Source organism: Protopterus annectens, chromosome 10.part0, assembly GCF_019279795.1.
Source record: "Protopterus annectens isolate FY-2018-M chromosome 10.part0, PAN1.0, whole genome shotgun sequence".
In the NCBI taxonomy this organism is placed as follows: Eukaryota; Metazoa; Chordata; order Ceratodontiformes; family Protopteridae; genus Protopterus; species Protopterus annectens.
The window spans coordinates 1,765,961,330-1,765,987,990 of NC_056744.1; the positions used below are offsets into that span (position 1 = coordinate 1,765,961,330).

Consider the following 26,661-nt stretch of genomic DNA (forward strand, 5'->3'; position numbering starts at 1 on the left):
GCTAAGGATATATGGGAAGAGATTAAATAAAAGATAACACAAAAACTGAAAGACTGGAAGATCTCTTTTAAGGATAAGGATAGCAAGATACAAACAGTGAAAATATTTTCATCTATTTAGTTTTATACATGCATCAGGCATATTTTTATCAACCACACGAGAAGTTATAGATGGCAATTAAAAGGTGTTGAAAGATTTTATATGCGACGGGAAGAAAACAACAGTCAAAGTGAGATAATTCTTTTTTCCAATAGAACAAGGTGGTTTCAGATTACCTGATATGAAGGGGTGTTTTAGAGCTACACTGTTAAGGCTCATATAAACAGCACAAGCAGAAAGCTATAATTCAGTTTGGAAAGGGATGATGAAACGGGGAGGGGGAGGGCTCAAGAAACAAGAAGGGACTGTGATTTTGGATACAGTTCATTAAGGAGAATAGCAATAATTATACAGAATATTATATTCATTAAATAGCAGGGAGTAGTTTAAGAACTAAACCAACACAGGAATGGAAAAAGGAGATTCTGCCAGTAGGGATGACTATAATTAGGAAGAAACTGGCAAAGCAGCCAAGGTACTGGGAGTAAATAATTAGAGGGGGAAAGGTAATAGAATGGGAAGAGGCCAATAATTCATTTGGACTGCAGACTAAAGACTGCCTTCCCTTTTAAGGATTGATATCAGATTATAGGCAAAGAGAAAGGAACAGGGGGATCCTAAGCAAAAGACCATCACTGGTAGAGTTTTTAGTAGAAACAGAAACTGCTGTTAAAAAAGGGATAATTGGTAGGGCATTTAAAATATTACATGATAACTATAGGAATCAATCAGAGGAGGTTAGAAAGGATTGAGAAGAGAGTTTGGATAAGCAATTCACAAAGAAACAATGAGGGATGTACAGTGGAGTGTGATATAAAAAATGAGACCACAATAAATCATTTCAAAACTTTTCCCATCTTGAATGTGACCTATAACCTGTACAATTCAATTGAAAAACAAATCTGTTAGGGGAAAAATACAAAAAATAAAAAACTTACAATACGCTGGTTGCATAAGTGTGCACATCCTTAAACTAATACTTTGTAATATTTTATTAAAGCACCTTTTCATTTAATTACAATATTCAAGGTACACACCTGCCATCAATTAAAGAGACTCTGATTAACCCCAAATAAAGTTCAGCTCTCCTAGTAGGATTGCCCTGACATTTACACAGTTGCCTGCTACAACAAAAGCCATGGTTCATGGCTTACAAAGCATCAAAGGGCTCTCATTTTTGAAAGGTATCAGTCAGGAGAAGGTTACAAAAAAATTTTGACAGCATTGGATATACCATGGAACACAGAGAAGATAGTCATCAAAAAGTAGAGAAAATATGGGACAACAATGACGTTGCAAAGAACTGGACGTCCGTCCAAAATTGATGAAAAGACAAGACAAAAACTGGTCAGGGAGGCTGCCAAGAGACCTCCAGCAACAATGAAGGAACTGCAAGAATTTCTGGCAAGTACTGATTGTGTACTACATGTGACAACAATCTCCCATATTCTCCATATGTCTGGACTACGGAGTAGGGTTGCAAGACAGAAGCCTTTTCTTAGGCAAAAAACATCCAGGCCCAGCTAAAATTTGCAAAACAATACATCAAGTCTCCCAAAAGCATGTGGGAAAATGTGTTATGGTCTGGTGAGACCAAGGTTGAACTTTTTGGCCACAATTCCAAAAGCTACATTTGGCGCAAAAACAGCACTTCACATCACCAAAAGAACACCATCCCCACGGTGAAGCATGGTGATGGCATTATCATGTTTTGGGGTTGGCTTTCTTCAGGTGGAACTGGGGCTTTAGTCAAGGTGGAGGGAATTATGAATAGTTCCAAATACTAGTCACTTTTGGCCCAAAACCTCCAGGCATCTGCTAGAAATATGAAGAGGAATTTCACCTTTCAGCACAATGACCCCAAGCATACATCCAAATCATCAAAAGGATGGCTTCACCAGAGGAAAATTAAAGTTTTGGAAAGGTCCAGCCAGAGTTCAGACCTAAATCCAATAGAAAATCTGTGGGTGACCTGAAGAGGGCTGTGCATAAGAGATGCCCTCGCAATCAAGACAGATTTGGAGCACTTTTGCAAGGAAGAGTCGGCAAATATTGCCAAGTCAAGATGTGCCGTGCTGGTAGACTCCTACCCAAGAAGACTGAATGCAGTAATTAAATCAAAATGTGCTTCGATAAAGTATTAGTTTAAGGGTGTGCACACTTATGCAACCAGCTTAGTGTACATTTTTTATTTTTTATTTTTTCCCCTAAAGGCTTTATTTGTTTTTTCAATTGAATTGTACAGGTTATAGGTCACATTAAAGGTGGGAAACGTTTTGAATTGATTTATTGTGGTCTCAGTTTTTTTATATCACAAAATTCTGGCATCTTAAGGGTGTGTACAATTGTTATATCCACTGTATTTATTTCTCCCAAAAATGCAACAAAGTGTGTAAGATTTAGGATTTTTGTTTGAAAATGTTTGCATTGATATTTTGTACCCCGAGCAGACACCAAAGAGTTTTATCTCAGGTAGATTGCAAATGTTGGAGGTGTGATGAGAAGAGATGGATAATTGGGAACATAATTTTTGCAAGTATAATGAGTTAGCAGACTTTAAAAATTCCCTGTAGACTACTCTGTCAGAAAACTGGTGTAACGAAGGACATGATTTGTTTTGAGCTGTGCTACAGAACTAGAATTGCCTGGATATAGTAAGGCCTTGTTGAGTTTAATTGTGGTCACTGTCAAAAAAAGCAATTACTAGAAAAATGAAAATCAAAGTCTAAACCAACCGTACCATAAGTAGTGAAAATAGTAACAGAAATAAAAAATGGAAGTGGGAGCTTTAGAAAAGGGTAGGAGCAAATTACATAGAAACAGATGGGAGTTGTGATAAAAAATCCATGCAGAATAGTGTGTTGGAGGAGGAATGGGTTTAAGGAAAGGCAGGGATTGGATGACCTACGTAATGATTGATTGTCAATGACTTTATATAAGATTATATGTGATTTTATAATGTTTGCAACTGAAAATATGTCCGTATACATATAAACATATGTACATATATATAAATATTGCAAGCACAGGCATTAATGCCCTTCTAGTCTGCCAATATACCAAAACAGTTGCTCCCATAATAAGTGTCCAGGCTGTTCTTAAAAATGTATAAACTGCTGCCTGCTTTAATGTAATTTGGTAGTCTATTCTGTGCATCAACTACTGTCTCAGAGAACCAAATAGTACACCCCTCCTTCCTATATAATGTTCTACATACAGTAGATTGTCTGGTAATTCTCTACCCCAAACATTCCCAGAGGTAGATGACTCTAAATGCCCTGTATACCTAAATACAGTCTCCTCTTAAATATCTATATGAGGCACTGTACAAGTTCAGATATTTAAGTCTTTCATAATAACTTAAGCATTCACATCCATGGATGCCCTTGGTATATTTCTGCTGTACTTTCCAGTTTACTCATGCTTGTTTTCTTATAAGGCTTCCATATTGTTATTCCATACTCCAGTTTGGGTTTAATGAAACAATGACTTCATCATTTCTGATTTCCTAAACATTACAATTTTTTATACAACCTAAAGTTCTACAGCTATCAGTAGCCAATTGTTTGATATGATTAAAAACTCAAAGATGAATCTACCCACAAACCCAGGTCCTTAAATGAATCTACAGTTTCAGTCTCTGAGTGATGCAGTAAATATTCACCTTTCATTTTATGTATCCCAGATCTCACATGCTTTATTTTTGATGCGTTTATCAGTATACTATTCTCCAGTACCCAAATGGTCAATTTAGTCAAGTACTTTTGCAAAACATGTCCTATCTGTAACACATGTAATCAGTTTAACCAATTTCAGGTCATCTGCATACAGACTGTAGAACACTTCAGATGAAAAAGATAGATCTGAAAGATGCAATCTAAACAAGTTGGGGCCTAGGATAGAACCCTGTGGGACACCCTGACTGTAAGTTTGAATTTCACCTGTTCAGTTGTATGATACTTGCCATGTCCTATTTGCAAGCTATACAGCTATCAAGAGCACAAAAATACCCAGTTCTTCTGATTAATTCATCAGTGGTTTGAGTATGACCCTGTTAAATGCTGAAGTTAAATCTATATAAATTACATTCAGCACAATGTTTCACTCATAGCTGTTATTATTTTTTTATAAAACATAATGTTACAGATGCACAGTGTGAAATATTGCAGGTGGTAACAGATTTATTTTCAACATGTGCATGCTGTCCTCAGAAAATATCTGCATTTTTACCTACTTTTCTACTTCTAAGCACCCTACACTCAACTACACCCAAATAAATAAATATTTGTTTTAATAATTTAGGATTTATGAGCATTCTTTCATTAAAGATTATAAAGTAGAAGAAACACCTTTTAAATGGTCAGCTTTTCAGAGCTCTGAACATTACGAACATTAAGTATATCATTAGACAACTTTTTTCATGCAAGCCTATTTGGTCAAAAACAAACACTCTGTTGACCGAAGCTTTGTTTTCCTTTTTTTAAACAAAAAGGACAAAGCTGTTCCATGGTTAGGGGGAGCGCAATTTCAACTAACTAATATAACTCTGAGGTAACCAAACCTCAGGGTTAAAGTATAAACATCATCATAGATATTCCATGCAGTGTCCTAGTCTCAACAGAATGGGCTTTGTAGAGGAGACGAGGACAGAACAAATGAATGTTAACAGAAGTCATAATCAGCAATCCTGGCTTCAGAGTAGTTTTACGACAATTTTTTCAGTGCACAATTGGTGGTAGTTTGGTTGTTGTGTCTACAAAATATGCTGTATTTAATATGCACTGTGTGAATTATTTCCCCTTGTCTAACTTTTTTCTTTTATCTGGTTTAGAGTTTCAGAAGATATATGATGCCTTAGACATAAGAGTGAAAGAGAGGGGTGAATCATTTTATCAAGGCACAATGAAAGAAGTAGTGAAAGAATTTGAAGAAAAAGGTAAGACGAAATTGGACATTTTACTTTTTAGAAGTTCTGATTCCTACTGCTTGATTTGATGAGATTTTGTCATAACACCTTTGTTATTTTTAATGCTTGGGGAATGATGCTTGCTTTGTGTGATGCCTGTTGGCGTAATGCAAACGATGCTTATAAAACGGGATGGAACAAATGGAAAAGGTTATTACTAGGTTGTTGATCACGTGGCAGAGGATCAGCTGCAGGATACTAGCTGCCCCAAATCATCAACATGAACTGTCTTCCTCTACCAGGAAGCACACATATTGTAGCAATTTGCTGTGCTTGCAGTAACGGAAAGCAGTCTTGGGAATCAGCTTTGCAAGTTTAAACTAAATTTTAATTACAACGGATGAATCTAAAATATGAATAACAAAAGGAAATCCAGTCAAATATGTACTGCTTGTCTGCAGATAAAAAAAAAAAAATACAAGTCAACAAGTTCCTCAGTCTAAAAATAAATGCAATACAGTCTGTTTATAACAGTGCAGAGAGTATACCTCCACAGTTCATAGGTTATTACTTGGTTGTTAATCGCTTGGATCATTGGTAGCCTAGACATAACAATTCCCAACATTTTTCTCCATTTCCAGAAAGAATCAGGGAGACAGACACTTGGTGAATTTAGTTTCCCATTCGTTCATTTAGGATGTGCTTAAAGAAGGTTAAGAAGATGTTTTGTTTAACATAAAGGGAAGGCTGCCCCAGAGGATAGGATTCTTTGAGAGAGATATCTATCCCATCAGCAGGTTCTGCTTAGGTTTCAGTTGAGGTTTACGTCTTTTGAGTGGGTGGTCATGATGTCACAGGTTTAGCAAATATGTAGGAAGGCATACATGACTGGGTCATTTGAGGTCTTGTAGGGTAAACAAAGGTTAGTTTACGAATCTGTACAAGACAGAGAAGAAGGTTAACATTTTACGGCAGTCTGCTGACATGTGCAACTCTTGATTTTTCTCTGAGAGTAAGTGCTGTATATTATTTTTTTAGTTACATCATGTGTTTGGACAGATAAGTTTAGAAAGAATAATTATATTTTATTATGGGCCTAATAAGGGAAAATAGAAATGGACGATAACTTCCTTCAAACAAAAAAGTATACATTTCACGATCAGCATACTTGGGGAATGAACTATCTCATCTAGAGAGTTTACAGTGATGAAATCTAGAAAGCCCTGTGTGTATTTTATTTGTAGTAGAGTAAGTTTCCCATTTTCTGGAAATAGTTAAAGTCCCCTAGAAAATCAGTGGTTGATTCAATGTAGAGAGACTGCAGTTTAAGTATGCCTTGTGAGCTGTGGATGTCTTAGAGGGGAGTTCTGTTGTTTGCTAGCACATGTTAACAGTTCCTGTTAATACAAACCAGGAAGTGGAGAAGTTTAAGATCATTATCTTGCTGTGCGAGTCTCAATGTGATGGGATTTCATAGGAATGCATTCACACCAACACCTGTATAACAATCATTCCCATTGGATGTCCTGAATACGTGGTGAGCATTGAATCCTGGTGGGAAGGGTGTGTTATCACTACTCTGGCATCACATTTCAGTAATGATGTAAATACAGATGTACTTATTAAGGCTTCTAGAACTGAGCAGCATTAGTATCATACAGTCCTGATTTGGTTTGACTAGGATGGGAGATGAAGGAGGCTAATATTGGCTAAAAAATAAGGGAGTACAAAGTTTTGAAGAATGTAGAAAAGCCCTGTGGAGGGAGGTGCGTTCCATCCCTGTTAACACAGGAGGACTGACAACCTTCATCTTCCTGGATAACACATATTAGACCACCTTGGAATGACACCAATACCTGAGCACATTGCTGAGTCAATTAACTTTTGCTTGTACCGTCATTCGTGGTGATAGTAGGATGCTGCTTAAAACTAGTTCAATACCAGCCTCAGGCTCATATTCTGAGAGCTCCATTATATCCCTCTTCATATATTACAGGCAGGGGTGTCTCTAATCATTCACTCATGCTTGTACAATCAATAATATATATATATATATATATATATATATATATATATATATATATATATATATATATATATGTGTATATATGCACACATACATACAGTGGGTGAAGAGACTTGAACTTCTTAGAAACTTGTCAAATCCTAGCACCTGAAAGGCAGCTCACTGTCAACCTTTCCTTACTTAGCCTGGTGAGGTCTGCATCCCTGTATCCCATTATGGAGTCACCTATAACTAATACATTTCCATTGGCATGCTCAAGTATTCTTAAGGGCATAGCCGTGCAAGATGGGTGACTGTTAACTGCAGGGTTATATTTGGACTTTAAATGTAGCTGACATGTCTTGCTGACTAATTTGTTGGTTCATCGTATATCTGGGAGGTCTTTTTAGCATTAGGAGAGATTTCTTAAGTACTTCAGTGCATGAAAACTTAATTTTTCATAAGTAGCGTACTAGTGTGAGGCAAATGTAGGTACTGACAATCTGGTGGGTGCAGACAAAGTGTTTTGTTCAGAAGCTAGCCTCCACAATTTATTTCAGTATCTACATCTCTCACATGTAGATTCAGTGTGTGTGGTAGGAGTAAGTGGTTGTTAATGGCCATGATGCAGTTTGTGCACTGCCACAGGGTGCCTAGTGCAACTAAGCTGATAATAGATGGGGCAAGTGCTGACTGCAGTCTTTTGTTTCCAGAATTTGACACAATGACAACGTGAGCTGTCTCTTATACCAGTAAAGTCGGACTTGTATTGAACTGAGCCAAGTACCTGCTGTAGTCAGGTAGTAAACTGCTACTAGAAGCAGAAGTGCAACAACCAGGATGAGCTACAGCGAGCAGTGAAATGTAAACACAGCAGGAGCAGTAAATCACGTAGTAAATCGGCTCAGATATCGCAATGGCAGAATATACAACTGCAGTGAAGCAAACCAGCAATGTGGTACTAATGCTACAAAAAACAGTGTAATAAATCAATATACATACTCAGAAGTCACAAAAGCAGATTATGCAAGGAACAATGAAATGTGATACCCAGCAGGCTCAAATGTCACAACAGCAGAGTACACAAGGAACAATGAAATATGATACCCAGCAGGCTCAGATGTCACAACAGCAGAGTAGACAAGGAACAATGAAATGCGATACCCATCAGGCTCAGATGTCACAACAGCAGAGTACACAAGGAACAATGAAATGTGATACCCAGCAGGCTCAGATGTCACAACAGCAGAGTACACAAGGAACAATGAAATGTGATACCCAGCAGGCTCAGATGTCACAACAGCAGAGTACACAAGGAACAAGGAAATGTGATACCCATCAGGCTCAGATGTCACAACAGCAGAGTACACAAAGATCAGTGAAATGTGACACCCAGCAGGCTCAGATGTCACAACAGCAGAGTATACAAGGAACAATAAAATGTGATACCCAGCAAACTCAGATGTCACAACAGCAGAGTACACAAAGAACAATGAAATGCAACACCCAGCAGGCTCAGATGTCACAACAGCAGAGTACACAAAGAACAATGAAATGTGATACCCAGCAGACTCAGATGTCACAAAGAACAAGGAAATGTGATACCCAGCAGGCTCAGATGTCACAACAGCAGAGTACACAGGTAACAATAAAATGTGGTACCCAGCAGGCTGAGATGTCACAACAGTAAAGTACATAAGGAACAATGACACGTGATACCCAGCAGGATCATATGCCACAACATCCCGCTCACCAGGCTGAACAAGGAGAAAGTCACGGTGAGCTGCCTGTCGAGCGCTAGGATCCACCACATAACACAAGCACTCAGGTCACTCCAAGGCAAGTACAAATATAACTCGGTCATTGTCCATGCTGGTGTGAATGACCTGAGATGTACCTCCCTGGACTACATGAAAAGAGACATAGAGGAGCTCTCTGAGCATGTGGCCCAGGCCGGTATGACCCTGACCTTGAGTAGCATCTTACCCTCACCAAGAATGATGCCACAATATGAAGACAAGATGGTCAATTTCAACAATTGGCTTAAGTATTGGTGTCATTCAAAGGGGATCCAATGCCTGTCAGCCTGGGATGACATGCTCGACAAGCCACGATGCTTCACTAGAGACGGCTTGCACCTGTCACCTCTGGGCTTTCGGATATTGGCAAAGGCTCTTGCTACCCCCATAGTGCCTTTTTTAGACAAGTCTCAAAAGACAAACCCACCTCCATAGGTATCACAAGGGATAAGAAACTAAGAGTAATGCTACTCAACGCCAAAAGTCTAAACCTCAAGATGCACGCACTCGAAACTCTCCTTAGCATGGAAACATTGATATCTGTGCAGTAACAGAAACCTGGTTCAAGGCTCCCGAGAGCACCCCAGCACTACCAGGTTATACCTCATACCATGCTTTTCGGCCCCAAAACTTGGAGTGAACCACAAAAGGAGGGGGGAGTATCAATATTCGTCTAAGATACCCACACCTACAGGCTGGTGGCACAGCACGAAGCATCAGAAACTATCCATGTGTAGCTAACAGTGGGTAAAACTGCCTTCCAGTTTATAGCCTGCTACAGACCACCCTCCCAAACCCAGGAACCCCACTTGGCCTTCCTGGGAACACTGGAAAATATGAAGGTCTCTCCAAACACCATTATATTGGGTGACTTCAACTACCCAAACATAGACTTGGGAGCATTACTCTAGCTCCAACACCCTAGCCCAAAGGTTCCTAGAATTTATAAACTCAAATGCTATGGAACAACTTGTTACCACTCCCACAAGAGGGGAAAACATACTGGACCTGATCATCACCAACATGGGGACTCTATGCTCCAGACCAGAAGTATATCCCTCACTATTAAGATCAGACCATAAACTAATCTCACTGGATATTCATATCCCGACCCCACCCCCTACCCATAAAACCACAGTGAAAAACTTCTCTAAAGTAAATTTCACACTCCTCAAAACCGAGGTGGAATCCTTCAAAGCCCCCGGGCCTGTGGAAAATACGGCCCAGACCGCAGAATCCTTTATAAACGCATTCTATGAGCACCTTCAAGAATGCATGGATCATGCAATCCCAAATAAAACCAAGACCCAATCCTCCAAAGGCAGACATCCTGTCTGGTGGACCCCAGCCATAAACAAACTATACAACAGAAGGAGGAAGCTACTACATGATAGAGCAAAATCCCAAAAAGGGAAGGCATCTCTGATCAGTATTAGCAAAAAACTACGGGCACTCATAAAATCATCTAAGGCCAACTTCGAGAGAAAAATTGCGCAGGACACTAAGGATAATCACAAGGCTTTCTTTAGTTATGTTAGGAAGCTGGGTGGGAATTCCCAGATATGCTCAGAATTAGTCCAAAATGACAAAAAATACACCGAACCCACAGACATTGCCAACATCCTAGCTGTCAGGTTCAGCATAAGCTTCTCCCCCTCCTCCCCACCAAAAGTGAAAATATCTATCCCAACAGAGTGCTGCCCCCCTGACATCTCAGATGCTCAGGTAAGAGCCGCCCTCTCCAAAGCAAAAAACACAGCATAAATGGGACCAGACGGTGTCCCGGGCTACATCCTACATGAACTCCAAGAAGAGCTAAACCCAAACATAAAACTACTGTTCAATCTCAGCCTTACTACAGGATATGTACCCAAAGAGTGGTGTACAGCAACAGTGGTCCCTCTCCACAAAGGTGGTGCCTCAACGGATCCTGGAAACTATCGCCCCATAAACCTGACTAGCTTGGTCTGCAACGCTATGGAAAGGATCATCATGGACCTCATAAATAAAGATATTGGGGATGTACAGACACTGGATCCTACCCAGTTTGGCTTTGTGAAGGGCAGATCCTGCCTCTTAAACCTGGTTGATTTCTTTGAAACAGTCACCAAGGCCATTGACTAGGGGAAGGTGGTCCACACAGCCTACCTGGACCTCGCAAAAGCCTTCGATACAATACCCCACTCGGGCATTATAGATAAGCACACCAGCTTAAATATAAACCCCTATGTCACTAGATGGGTTGCAAACTGGCTCAAGGACAGAGCCCACATGGTTAGAATTGCTGGAGCCATGTCAGACTCCAAACCAGTTACAAGTGGCATCCCACAAGGCTCAGTCCTGGGACCTCTCTTGTTCGGTATATATTTCTCGGAGGTACAGGCCAACATGGAAGGACTGTGGCTGACCAAGTTCACAGATGACTGCAAACTGGGCACCATAATCGACTCTCCAGCCGACACAAGCATCCTCCAAAAGGGCCTCATAGAAACAGACAACTGGTGCCAGAGCCATGGCCTCAAGCTAAACATCAAAAAGTGTATAGTCATCCCCTTTGGCAAAAACAAAGTGCCCACAAATTACCACATAGGTGGTAATCCATTAAGTACAGAAGAAGCAATTAGGGACCTGGGGACCCATGTTGATAACAATCTCTCATTTGACAACCACGTGGCCAAAATTGTTAGAAAAACATTTTATATAGCCCACCTAATCATGAAGGGATTCACATCTAGATCAGGGGAGGTCATCGTGCCTCTTTACTCATCCCTCATCAGGCCCATAATTGAGTACAATGCCCCTTTTGGAATGTACCTTACCAGACACCTGCAGCAACTGGAAAGACCCCAAAAGTACCTCACCAAGAGGATCAAAGGGCTCAAACAGATGCCATATGCTGCCCGGTTAAAGAAACTCCAGCTCTACTCAGTGGCATATCGCCTGCTTAGAGGCAATCTGTGCCTGACATATAAAGCCATGTCCAGCCCGGAATTAATGGACATGCCGCACCTCAGAAAATCCAAATCCCATCGAGCTACGCGCTTAAGAGACTTGAACCTCAGCACTGAAATAAATGGGACATGCTGGAGGGACAGATTCATAACCCAGAGGCTCCTTTCACTCTGGAATAAAATCCCAGTCCAGGCTAGGCAGAGTCTCTCATTGACTCTCTTCAAGAGGAATCTTGAAGAGTGGATGGGAGATTGTAGGTTTACCCCGGGTATCACTTCTGTGTCACTGTTAGACAGAGGCACAGTATACTAACCTCAAAAAAGGGCATAGCAAAATTAATTTAAAATGGGTGGCGAAAGCCAAACACACTCTGGCTAGGCTTATAAATGCCCTAGGGCAGATAGCCTAGTATGAACCTATGAACCTAAGAAAAGTGCAAGGAACAGTGAGCAAATTAGCATTCGTGCTCAGATGCTGCAAAGCAGAATGCCAGATTGCACAACAGTAATCCAGTGACAGAGCTAGCTTCACCACAAGTGCAAGTACAACATTAAAAAGTACAGACCTCTTGTGTACTGTATTTTCAGTTAACCTAGTTCCAGCATTCCTGCTTACTGATTACCAAAGTTGTCCAGAAAGACAAGCAGTACTTACAAACAGCATGTTTAACCTTACAACACTTTCCCATACAGGTTAAGTCCAGTAGTGTAGCCTTTGCAGGTCTGCAGCAGCACCGCTGCGTCTTCCAGGTTTCAGGGACCCCTTTCAGACTCTGTCCTTCACAAATAGGTCCATGGTGAGTCCTCTCTACATTCTGTCTAGATCCTGAGGTCAGGACTCTGCCTGCCTCAAGAGCTAGTAGCTGTGCTACACACCCAGCGGTAGCAACTTCTCATTAGCTGTCATGGAGAGTTGCTTCTCCCTGGTTTGCCTGCCTGCATCTAACTTAGATATTCTATACCTTTCTCTCTTTCTGGCCTGCATGCCTGATTCAGACCCAGAAATTTAGGGGTCTATATTATATGTTCGATGGTTTACAACTGCAAACACTATGTGAGCGACACATAAAGTTCAATGTTGTAAAACGTCGAACATAAAAAAAAAAAAAGCCCAAAACTAACGGTTGTAGGCAGTGGGGCAAGCCCCCTCTGTCCCCCCCAACCCCTGATCTTTAAATATACCAACTCCGAGATTGCACTATGATGCAGTAAAGGGAAATTTTCCTTTTGTTGCACTGTAGTGCGATCTCGAAGTTGGTATATTTAAAGGGCGGGGGATGTGGGGGAGTGCAGGGGGGCTTGCTCCCCTGCTTTAACCCGTTATGGTCCCTTTACTTAATTTTTTTTTTATGTGTTCGACATTTTACAACTTTGAACATTGTGTCGCTCACATAGTGTTTGTGGTTATAAACCCTTGATCATATAATATAGATCCAAAATTTAGTATGTCCCTTCCGTGTCATATTTTCTGGAAAGGTCAGCCCTCGCTATTGCACAGGTAGGAGATATAATAGCCAAATAAGTACTGTGTTTCTCAGACACAATAGTCACTATGCTGTAGTATGTATGAACCAAAATGGCTGCTGGATGAGTAAAAATATTTTATGTGGTTAATCACCATAAACACTTTCTTTTCCTTTCTGACTCCCTGTTGATATTTGGGAAGCACTGTGGAAGGGTGATAGCTGTGCTGGTAGTAGGCAACAGCCATGTTTTCTAGTTGAAATTATTCTTACATTGTCTGGGTATGTTGCACCGAGATGATGACTTTGCATCACAGTAAGTTTGTTTAACAGAAGAGAACTGTAAGCACTGAGCTTGAAGCATGTCAGAAGCTAGGAGATATATGGGAAACAGATGTTAAGTTACATAGGCAAGCAGATGCAGTAATCTTGCCGTTTATCTGTAAAAGGAAGTGCTGGGATCATGGCTTTTTATGTTGCTTGAGCTACATGATTTGATAGCTGATGAACTAAGAGAAAGGGTAAACCACAGGAAATCATTTTAATTTACAAACATGTGGGCATTGGCCACTAACCCAATTGAAGGTTTAGACGGTTTATGAATGCTACTCTGAGAAAGCTGTTATACTGAGCTTATGGTTTAGTTCGGCATAAGATATGTTATCTGCATCTTTTGCTGTGTTTTTAGAATCCGGTTATACCAGCTATTTATAGTGTGTCTGGTTATTTAGGTTCTGTAAGATCCAGTAGCATTTTTCAGTTATTCTCAACACAGATAAGTTTTTTGATTTTTTTTTTTTTTTCCTGAAAGTTCAAGTTATAATTACAGTAACCTATCTTGTATGTTTTTCTAAATATGAAAATATATCTGCTATAGATGGCAGCATTTTCACTTGTTTACTATCATTTCCATAAAAGAAAGGGGTAAATGGAAAAATGGTAAAGAAATGTTCTTAAAGGCACTGGCACACAGTGTTCAGATGACAGAACAGCATGCATGGGACATTTGTCATACATTCTTTCATTTCCTACATTTATATCTAAATATGAGTGTAAATTTGTTTTTATGAGACGCATTGCTCCTCCTGCTATTGAAACTGTCTATTGTTCTTCAACATTGCCCTCATTACTGCCTGCAAATCCTGGTATTTTATGACCTTTTTGTCTCTGTGTACATAAGACACTGTAATCATTAGGTGTAGCAGTTGTAATGGTCAATGCTATTTTGTATTCTTTTCCTGTACTACTATATCTGGTTTCCTGGCATCTCTTTTTTGAACTGTTGGTAATGGGTGATCCCATGCAGTATAACCTTCATCATTCTCTGTAATGCTTTGTGGTTTATAATTCCAATGCTTCTTAGATACTTCAGTATTATAATGTTTGCACAATCCCCAATGCAATAGTCTTGTCAGATTATTATGCCTTTCAGTGTACAGGCCTACTAGTGTATCCCACCCAGCAACAAGGTGTGTAACTGTTTCCAATTCTGTTTTACAAAACCTGCATTTGTCTCTCTCTCTGACATGTTCAATGGACTTTGTAAACCAACGTGTGCTTAGTCCACTATCCTGGCCCACCAATATTAACCGTTCATCTTTCCGTTTAAATTCAGCTCTCCTTAACCATTCCTATGTCAGATCCTGACTGACATGAGGTTGTTCCAGGGTTTTCTGTACTTGTAACTATATTTTTGCATATTCCACATTTCTTGCATTCTCATCTTCCTTCACCTCATATTGTTTCTTTTGTTTTTGGCACATTCATTTGCTGCCTGATTTGTATCTACTTCTGGTTTGATTTCCATTCCCACTTGACACAGATATGCTTCTCCTAAACTAAGCAAGGAAGTCATCTTAGACTTGTTCTCCTCATGTTTTAAAACTTTGGATCTTATGAGGCCAACAGATATGTATGTAGTCCTATGACTGCAGATCTATACATGTAATCAAGTCTGAGGAGACCCATACCTCCTTCAGAACAGGGAATATATAATCTTGGTATACACTGATTTGTATAAATCTTTTGATAAGCATGAAGCATATTTCTTGTTTTCCTGTCTAACTGATCCAATACCGTTTGGGGCCAATCACACCAAAACTGTAAGTTAGAACATGAGCAGCAAATTGGTTTATAGCTTGAACTTTGTTCCTAGATCTCAGAGCTGTTTTCAGTATTAATTTTAGTCTTCTAAAATATTCTTTACTAAGTTTTATTCTCATTTGTTCATGTTTTAATATTGATCCTTTGTCAATTCAAATATTTATACAGTCCTCCTTGCTCAAGTTCTTTTTGTATCACATTCCTGTCCCAGACTATTTTCTTGGTGCTGCAGCTTTCCTGCTTTAAAGGTTGCTTTTGCACATTTATCAAGACCAAACGGAATTCTTATATCATCTGAGAAAGTTTTGATCACTTGCAGTTGTGTTTTCAGTCCCTCTTCTGATGATCAGTACATTTTTAAATCAACGACAAAAAGAAGATGAGAAGTCTTTACACTTTACTGTTTTTTTGGGAGACAAATTGTAGCCACAACCTCATGTATTAAGTAGACAGCTTAAAGGGTTAAAAAGTAGACGGCTTAAAGGGTTAACAAGTAGACAGCTTTAAAGGGTTAAAGGCAAGAAAAAAGAGCAACAGTGACAGTCACCATAGAATATCCCCCTTTGGATTTGTATCCCTGGGATAATAATTTGTCCTTTATCATGGCTTACCTGCAGTGTGGTTTACCACTGTTTCATGGTCATTGTAATGTACTTGATCAATATAGGGTGTATCTTTTACATTGTAAGCACTCTTTTATCCGTGAATGTGGGATGCTGTCAGATGCTTTTTTTTGCACCTTATCCATGCCATACGTAGATGCTTCCCCTTTTTACAGTTCTCCATTATGACTTTATTTAGCAGCAAATGATCCTTTGTTCCATATGACTTTTATCTGTTACCCTTTTGTTCTATTGACATGATTGAGTTTTCTTCAAAATGGCTATAAATTCTGCTGGCATCAATTCCAGTGTATAGTTTATCACATTGTTGGAAGGCAAGTTGTTGGTCTATAATTTTTAGGAAATCTTGCAGGTTCACTCATAAGGAGGAGTATTGTTTTTGCTTTTTTTAAACAGGTTGGTGGCTGTTTGGGGTGTTCACATAAATAGCTCTTACTCATGACTAAATTGTCATGTAAAAATGTTAATACCTTTAGCCAGAAATTAGGTACTGCATCTGGGTATGGGGTTTTCCATTTAGAGCTTTTCTTAATCTTGTTTCAGTTTCGCTGGCCATTACTTCATCCCTTTTCATTTCCTGTATATTTGAACTTTTTATTATTTCTTTTTCTTCTTCTATACATTCACATCTTTGCTATGTTCCACAGGATCTTCATAGATATTTCTCAAAAATGAGTCTATTTCTTTTTTTTTTTTTTTTTTTTTTTTTGGGTGGTGTTTCTATTGCTTTTGCCTTGTTTCCCAATTCTGTGTAAAACTTTTTGGGTCATCAATAAATTGCTTATTTTGTACTTTTCCTTTATATTTAGTTGCATATCTTCTAAGTTTTTTCTGCCTGTGCTGATATCTTTAGTTTACTATTTGTAACAGTGTATGACAGATACTGGTCTGGTCAGAAACTGGGCATTGCTTTTATGACATCTATCTTAGAGTATTTTTGTTGATCCATTCCCTGTTCTGTACTTTTCTAGCAGTGACACTTCTTGCCTTAATTGCTTTATAGTTTTCTCTGTTCAATACTTCCGTGACAGCATCTGATTTTTCCCCATCCTTTCCCTTACTGCCAGGTGTTTTGTGGTAAGACTTTATCTGTTATTAGTTTAGCTGCACACTAATACATCATATCTGCAAATCTGTGTACTTTATATTATATACTGGAGCTTTTCTCCTCGGGTCTCCACTGAAAATGGGCCACAAGCCCAGATGGACTAACCCGGTTAACAATAAATAAATAATAAATAAATATTTACTTGGGCAGCACAGTGGTGCAGTGGCTAGTGTTGTCACCTCACAGCAAGAGGTTCTCCAGTTAGCTTCTTGGCTGGGGTGCCTTGTGTGTGGAGTCTGCATGTTCTCCCTGTGTTTGTGTGGATCTCCTGTAGGTGCTCCAGTTTCCTTCCACATTCTCAAGACATGCTGCAGGTGGACTGGACACTTTAAAATTGGCCCAAGGTGTGAGTGTGTGTCTTCTGTGGAAGGTTGGGTGCCGGGCTGGCAACTCGACACTGTAAAAAACTCTACCTCCTCTCATTCTGCAGACCAGTGATCCACTGTGGTGACCTCTAATGGGAGCAACTCAAAGGAGAAGAATAGATCATATTTACTTCTGTTATATTGCATGAATTTCTATGAACAGTCTTGATTACGGTGTTCATCTTTTTTATCAAACTTCTAACATTTTGGGTCTTACTGATTTCCTGTAGTCTGTTTCTTGCATTAATTTCAATATGTCTATCCATTTCTATTAAATCAAACAATTCTTCCCTTAGATAATTTTCTTTTAAATTAAGGGCACATTCTTTATTCTCCGTTGACTTCAGGAATGCCACAGAAAGTTCCAGGAAGATCTTCCTGTGCCATATTCTCTTTAGCTTCACGCTGTATCATCCATTGCTCTTCCATATTGGAACTCAGTGGCCTATCACTCCACAACATTGAGTATGTAAGAGTTGTCAGTTTCCTGTTCCCTTACTTTCTGTGCAACTCAAAGTATCTTCATATGGCAACTGACCAGATGCATCCCCCTCCAGTGGTTTCTCCTTAACTTTAGGATACATTAGTCTGCTGTGATGTTATCAAAGTTAGATTTTCTACACTATATCCTTTGCTTCGCAGGTAATCCATAACTTCAGTTTCTATTTCTTTAACTTCTCCATTACTAATTCTCTTTTTTCTACTACCCCCCTTTATTAATTAATTAATTTATTTATTTATTTTTGTACCATTGTCCATATCTGGATGCCTTTTACCTATATTTCTCTTAAAATGTCTTTGTTGCTGCTTTTTTTATTGGTTAACTTTGCTTTCTGGTTTGCATAAATATTGCACCATATTAAATCTTTTTCTTTCCCATGTCCATATTTCTTCTTTAGATGTCTCCCACTCCTCTTGTTTTTCATTACTTGGGGGATTCCTTATTCCATCATGCTGTAACATAACCTGTGTTAGACTCTGTACACTAAATCCTTCACTTTACAGGTATTCCATAACTTCAGCGTCTATTTTTAATTTGTACTTTACTAATCATCTGTTCTACATTCCCCCTTTGTGATCTTATTTTTTCTAATTTGAAAATTTCCACATGCGAGTGCCTTTGCCTGTATTTCTCTTCAAATATCTTTGGAGCTGCTTTTTTGTATTAATTAATTTAGCTTTCGCTTTTGTATAAATATTGCACAATGTCAGAGCTCTTTCTGTCCCATGTCCATATTTCTTTTTTATACCTTTCAAAAATCTTTAGATTTTGTTCTTTATATTTTCACACTTGCTCAGTTGCTTCTTTTTCTAAACAGCCCACAGTTTCTTGGTCTGTATAATGTTTTTAATGAATCTGTAGTATTAATGAACACAAATTTCCATTTGAAGCTTTTGACAATTTTTCTTGTGCAATTATTTTTTTCCCTCTTATTACTGTCTTAATCTTGGATATCTTCTGCCCAGAAATTCTGGGCTTCTTGCATAATAGTAACAATACATAATTTCTTTCTTATCCTCAAAAGTCCACTCTATCATCCTTGTGGCTGCTTTTGGCCCATCAGTTTATGATTTTCTGTGGACTACTACTTCCTTCTATAATAGAGGGGCTATCCTCCCCCGAGCCTGCCCTAACCCCATTGTAAGAATGTTTCCATGTCTGGAGGATCTACACTGTCATTTTTCTCAGTCCTGGCACCGGTGCACCTACTAGGATTGGGAACTTTTTTTATTCTGGGACTTGTGCACTCAGCTGTCTTTATTTTTTAACCTAATTCTGTCCATGACATATGCTATATAAGATACAGTATATATAGCAGAGTCGTTTTGGAGAGATTTTGTAAAAACAGGGTCCACTTCTTAAAGATACTCACCAAGACTTGAGGATGAATTCAGTTCCAGCAGCATTGCTCTCCTTTGCTTACTGATTTTATCATCTCTCAAGTCTCACTTGTTCTGTAAGATTCTCCTTCTTGTGCAATAAGTTACCTTTGTCAACCCGTCTGCATAATTTCTGTTACTTCTTTCCCATATCTTGTTGCCTCTTATTTCTAGCATGTTTTTAAACTGCCATTTTCATTTTGTTCCAATTTTGAGCTATTCCGTCTGAAATAATTTCCATCCTTCCTGATATCTGTTGAATTATACCTGCAACCTGTTCCTCACATTCTTCTTTTACAGATACGTTGGAATATGCCAGTGTCCCATTTTTATATCATTGCCATGTATCCTTATCTTAACTTTTATTGGTACCCCGTCTGATACGGTGTAGATGATGGATCAGTCCCCTGTGAAGTATAATTTCTATCCAATCTTGCCCCATCATTGTATCCTGGGGGAAATATGTAAATTCTGCATTCTTGTTACTGAATTCACATCTTTCATACCAAATATTCTCTAATACGTTCCACTACATATATTCTCATGGCAACCCTTCTCCCTAATCATTGAAAGATTACCTTTAAAGCTCATTTCATTTCTCCTGGATGACATTTTTATTTAATGCATTTGTTACATGCACATGCTAATGCTCATTAGGCTGATATGACGTTGAGAATGGAAAGGAACAATAGAAGGATATTTGTATGGCTCAGAAATATGCAACAAAACCTAGAAGCTTTAGAATTTTTGCATGGAAAGGTTTGCGTAGATATTTTTATATAGCTAGTAGAGTTCAGAGAATTATTCTGCAAGGTATTTAGCAGTTGCTGTTGGTATAACAGGAAAGGGAGGAATATTGGTGAACATGCATTTGGGAATGCAGTGAGTTGGTAGATTTTAAACATTCACTGCACATTATTTTGTCAGAAAAAGTGCGGGAGCAAATTATTGTAAGTAAAGAAATGATTCTTTGGAGACAGTATATATAAACTGAATTGCCTAGAGACAGTAAGCCTCTCCTAAGTTTAATGCTGTTGGCTGCCTAAAAGCAATTACTAGAAAATAGAGATCAATCACTAAACTGATTGTAACAGAATTATTGAATGTTGAAATGGAGATAAAATAATTGGAGGTAGGATCTTTAAAAAGGGAAAGAGGAAACTCCATAGAAATGAGCAGAATCTGTGGGAACAATACATGCAGAAAAACGTTCAGGGGTAGGAGTGAAATTTCATGGAAGGCAGGACTTGAAAATCTATGTAATGTTGAATAATAAAGATAGAACCCACATATGTGCAATGCATGAAAAGAAAAAATCTTTTAACGCTTTGTTTTCTGTTGTGTAACAGTATACATAACCTTGTCAGTATTTAATGTGTAAAGTTAGCAATAGTGTTAAAGTATACTGTCTACCTTTAAAAAAGTAAACTAAACTGTGCAGTTGTGTAATGCATCACAGTACTAAGGCTGGTAGTGGTAGTGAGGGGGCATGCTAAGGGGGTGCTAATGCTTGTATAACTGTCCACTTCCCACAATTTTGCACTTCATTTTAACTGAACTGCTTGCGAATATCTAACTGCTTGCAAATATCTATTTTTCCTTCCTCGTATATTTCACTGAGAATGCTCCATTTGCTTGAATTGCTTACCGATATCCCTTTAAAATTCATCACACAGACCTTCCAACTTTAATTACCCACACTTGCAGTCTGTCTTTAGTAAAAACAGGTGATAATAGGAAAAAAACAACTAGCGACTTTGTAAAATTCAAAAAGAAAAAAAAAACTTCTATTTTTCATGTATAAAAAAACTTGTCTATTGCTTAAAATATTAACTTTATTCTTGACATCAGCCTATATAAAATGTTTACATTCTTATCTTTTTAATTCTATATATATTATAATCAATAGGCATTTACATCCTCTCCAAAAGCCAACCATCACAACATTCTATTAACTTTAACTTGCTTCTTTCCAGCTTTTCCTCTCTTGTTCCAATGTAAAGCCTGGATGATGTACAGCTATGAAAAAGTATTTTCTTAGTTTAATATCACTAAGGATATATGGCAGTCACAAATACCCCCCCCCCCCCCTTAACTGCTTTCTGAATAGCATGTATTTACATCACAACACTTTTATGCCAATATTAATAAGAACAAAACTGTTTTACTTAGTTACTTCCTCAGGCCATTCAGTACCCTTCTAAACATCATCATAATCATCATCCCCTTTTTACATTTCTACATAGGCTTGAGGTGCTATTCCAATTTTGCCCAGATATCTTGATTCAGATCTACTTTCCTACCTTCTTCCACAGTCAATCTCGACTATCACAGGTCTTTTTTCACACGATTCAGTCATCTGTTGGCTGTGTATCCTTGTTTTTCTTGTCTGCTTCCTGTTTCTCTCGAATCATCTTTGTCCTGTCATCTTATGCTTTCCTGCACATGTGACCAAATGATCATAATCCGTTCTATTGACCTTTTCTGCATTTGGAACTTCTTTGGCTTCTGCTGTGATGATATCATTCTGTATTTGTCACACAGTGTACCCTACTGGTTATCTCCGGTACTTCATCTCCCTCACCTCATACTTCATCAGCTGCTGTCCTTTCACTACCCGGGGTTCTGTGCCATACAGAAGGTCTTGTTGCATCTCTGTTTTGTACACCTGACTCTCTAACTTCTATGGAGCTCTTCTGTCATGCATTATCCTTGACACTTTGCTCTAGTTATACGTATCTATCCTTCGAAATATTAAGAAAATAAAGTAGGGTTTATGCTTTACACATCTCCCTCTAGTTTAACACAGTCAACAAACATCCAGTTTTTTATCTACGTCTTCTTGCAGGACCACAGTTAATATAACTAAACTACAGCTCTCCCTCTTATTCACTAATTTCACATTGTTGCTGGTCTTTTTTCTTAATCATTTTAATTACAAAACAGCACTCTGTTTCACGTCCAAAGTATTACTGATTCTTTTAGTCAGTTCCTGGGCATTTTTCTGTCACTAAAGCATTTTCCTTTAGAACAATGGAAAAAGATTCACTGGCAAAAAGCTCTCTGTGGGCTTTCTTGTTGTCAAGAGTTCCCTTCAGCATGCTGGCTCACTCCTCGTTGTTTTATTTTTATTTCATCTATATCCTGCTGGGCTTTCAAAAACATCATTGATCCCCCAGGGGAAAAAATATTGTGCAGAGGGAAAAATATTGTGCAGAGGAAAAAATATTGTGTAGAGGAAAAAATATTGTGAAGACAGCTGCATACAGCAGCTTGAATCTCACACTTGCCTTTCCACAGTCCCTTATTGCTGGGATAAACTTGTTTTTCTTTTTCCTGATGTACAGAGCATAATCATTGTCCACAAATACTGTGGTGCCCTCACTTGTTAATACTTTTTCCTTTGCCAGTTTTGTCAGAAGCAGCTTTTTTTTGCTGGTTGGACTGTGTTGGGTCTTGCTTGCTTTCTGATGTCCAGATTTGGAGCATAAAGACAAAGTGCCCTCTCAGTTAACAAATCTCACTGTGGGTTACCAGTCAGGTTGCTTATTTGTATTGTCATAAAATTAATGCTGTTCATTTTCTTCCAGTTTCTTTGGTATGGCAAAAAAATCCAGGTTTTCTCTACATGTTTTGCCTTCTAACTCTACTGTGTTCTGAAATGGCTCTTTTTAATATTTATTTATTTATTTATTTTTATTTATTGTACATTTGTTGACCGGGAGTGTCCGACTGAGCTGAAGCCCTTTTTCAGCGGAGGCCCAGGGAGAAAAGCTCCAAATAGAAATAATTTTAATAATTATTACGCTCAAAAAAAATATTCAAAAAGGTTACAATTCTAGTACAGTAGTTGAATAATTAAACAATACAAATCCGAAAAAAGATGAAAATGTAATCATAGGAAGTTGAATGTTTTAGTTTCAGTAGGTTTGGCAATCTAAAGCCACTAAGAAATGTATAGATAATACTTTAGGAGAATTTCTTAGGAAGTAAAGGATGCAAGTTTCATGTGTGTAATAGTTACCCAGTTCAAAGTGAGTTGGTTGTGGTCAAGGTGGTTGTGAACAGTGACAGGTCCAGCATTTTTTAAAGTAGTCCTTGGTAGCTAATTTAAATTGTTTGGGGTGAGTAAGGTTCCTTATGTCTAGTGGGAGTTTGTTCCATTCAATAGCGGGATGATAGCTGTATAAATTGCAGCCTGCCCTGGAATTGGGTTTGTAAACCTTTAGCAGATCTTGGGTTGTGCTTCGGAGATGCCTGGTAGGGCAATAGTGATGAGGGGTGATAGAGCAGGGCAGAAAGCTGGCTGATACAGAATGGAGTGAATGATTTGCAGCTGAGATTGAAGAAGCAGGTGAGATAGTTCTAGCCAGTTTGGGTATTTTAGGGAGAGACAGTGGTGATATTTATATGTTTGTTGAGCAGCAAATCTTGCTATCTTGTGATAGGTTGATTCAAGTTTGGTAAGTAGGGTTGCATTTAGATTGAGTATTTGGGAACAGTAAGTTAAACATGGTAGAAGGTATGCATGAATTAGAGTAATTCTAGCTTCTGCTGTGAGGAATTTGTTATTCCTGTACAGGAGTCCTAACTTTTTTTTTTTTGATACAATTGTAAATGTGTAAATCAAATTTTAGTTGATCGTCAATTGTGATGCCAAGTAGTTTTGTGCTTGATTCAGCAAGTATTGTTTAGGGACGTTATGGAGAAGGGTGTTTTGATGTGGTTACTAGTTGTAGGGAGAAAAAGTAGCAATTTTGTTTTTTTAGGGTTAAGAATGAGCTTGCTTATTTGTGAGCCATGTTTCTACTGAATTAAAGGATGTCTGGGTAGTTGCTAGGAGTTCAGAAGGTGAGTTTGCAACATTCATCATGTTCACCTACTCTAGTCTTCATTTCAATTTAATTTCTGCATTTTATCAGTTCATCTGAATAACTGCCTATGGCTTCTATTTTTACATCCTTTTTTTTCATTTGACTTTATATATTCTTTCAGTACTTCTTTATTTTAGGCTCATTTCATCAATATTTATGCAGACTCTACTACAAAACTTCTAGGAATCACAACTGACGACCAACTGAAATTTGACCATCACATCCTACAGTCCATCAAAAAGAATCAATCAAAAACTAGGTTTGCTATATAGATGCAAAAAAATCTTAAACACCGCTAGGGCCTCACTTGCTCAAGCCTATTTCCTCCCCTGCCTATTCTACGCTTCCCCTATATTCACACACATCCAAGCAAATCTCCTAACCAAACTAGAACAAACTTACAACCAGATAGCCAGATTTGCCTGTAATCCCCCCTACAAATCCCATCACTGCCTCGCACTAAAAAAAAACGTCTATGGCTCAAGTTCCCACAACTACTCCAACTTTCACAGCTGCAAATTACACATTCTCTTTTCTACAAACCTGAAAACTGTTCCTCCCTGTCCACACTCCTATCCATCTACAAACCTGCACAATGTCTCAGTAGCACTGACCAAGCACTACTGAATACCTAAAAGTCCAACAAATAAATATATAGGCAGGTTACTTTATAAATGCTCCATATCTCAAACCTGGAACAAACTCCCATCTATCATAAGACATAGCCAATCTCTGCACCTCTTCAAAAAGGAACTGAAAAAAAACCTAGCCAGCTCTCCCTCCTGCAACTGTCACCACCCCACGTAATCTCCCACTACCACACCAGAACTATTTCCTCATACATTATATATACTTACAGTCCTGTGGATCTCTAGCACCACTGAACACTCTTAAAAACTGAACTTTTCCCCCTATTTTGCTTCTTATTTCCCTGGCCACCCCAACTCTTTTCTCCTCGTTCTCTTTGCTCCACTCTCTTTACCACCACTCCTTCCACTCCCGACACTATAACTGACACAACTGCCACTCTTTGCTATTCTCTGTCTCTTCAGTTATGTCTTCTCTCTTCTCCACACTCCACTTACTATTCTGTTTTGTTACACCAACTCAACCTCTGTCATTTTGTTGTTGTACATGCACAGAATGCATACTTTTAATTATTTCTACAAGGCACTGTTGTTACTCGCATGTCTTTTTTTATCTTGCACTTTTTATGTTTTTAAATTTGCAATGTAACTTGGTATGGTTATGATACATGTATATTATTTTATGGCATCCTTGGTATGGTTATGATACATGTATATTATTTTATGGCATCCTTGGTATGGTTATGATACATGTATATTATTTTATGGCATCCTTGGTATGGTTATGATACATGTATATTATTTTATGGCATCCTTGGTATGGTTATGATACATGTATATTATTTTATGGCATCCTTGGTATGGTTATGATACATGTATATTATTTTATGGCATCCTTGGTATGGTTATGATACATGTATATTATTTTATGGCATCCTTGGTATGGTTATGATACATGTATATTATTTTATGGCATCCTTGGTATGGTTATGATACATGTATATTATTTTATGGCATCCTTGGTATGGTTATGATACATGTATATTATTTTATGGCATCCTTGGTATGGTTATGATACATGTATATTATTTTATGGCATCCTTGGTATGGTTATGATACATGTATATTATTTTATGGCATCCTTGGTATGGTTATGATACATGTATATTATTTTATGGCATCCTTGGTATGGTTATGATACATGTATATTATTTTATGGCATCCTTGGTATGGTTATGATACATGTATATTATTTTATGGCATCCTTGGTATGGTTATGATACATGTATATTATTTTATGGCATCCTTGGTATGGTTATGATACATGTATATTATTTTATGGCATCCTTGGTATGGTTATGATACATGTATATTATTTTATGGCATCCTTGGTATGGTTATGATACATGTATATTATTTTATGGCATCCTTGGTATGGTTATGATACATGTATATTATTTTATGGCATCCTTGGTATGGTTATGATACATGTATATTATTTTATGGCATCCTTGGTATGGTTATGATACATGTATATTATTTTATGGCATCCTTGGTATGGTTATGATACATGTATATTATTTTATGGCATCCTTGGTATGGTTATGATACATGTATATTATTTTATGGCATCCTTGGTATGGTTATGATACATGTATATTATTTTATGGCATCCTTGGTATGGTTATGATACATGTATATTATTTTATGGCATCCTTGGTATGGTTATGATACATGTATATTATTTTATGGCATCCTTGGTATGGTTATGATACATGTATATTATTTTATGGCATCCTTGGTATGGTTATGATACATGTATATTATTTTATGGCATCCTTGGTATGGTTATGATACATGTATATTATTTTATGGCATCCTTGGTATGGTTATGATA

The 26,661-nt window shown here is 38.1% G+C and overlaps 1 protein-coding gene across 2 annotated transcripts in view; it reads left to right on the top strand.

Moving 5' to 3' along the window:
* The window catches only part of LOC122814000 (arginine--tRNA ligase, cytoplasmic-like), a 641,564-nt gene that overhangs the window by 491,021 nt on the left and 123,882 nt on the right, over positions 1 to 26,661 (top strand). For both annotated transcript variants that reach the window (XM_044086583.1, XM_044086582.1), the window contains exon 8: positions 4,931 to 5,035. In XM_044086583.1, coding sequence (XP_043942518.1) covers positions 4,931 to 5,035 — 105 coding nt within the window. The remainder of the gene's footprint in view (positions 1 to 4,930; positions 5,036 to 26,661) is intronic.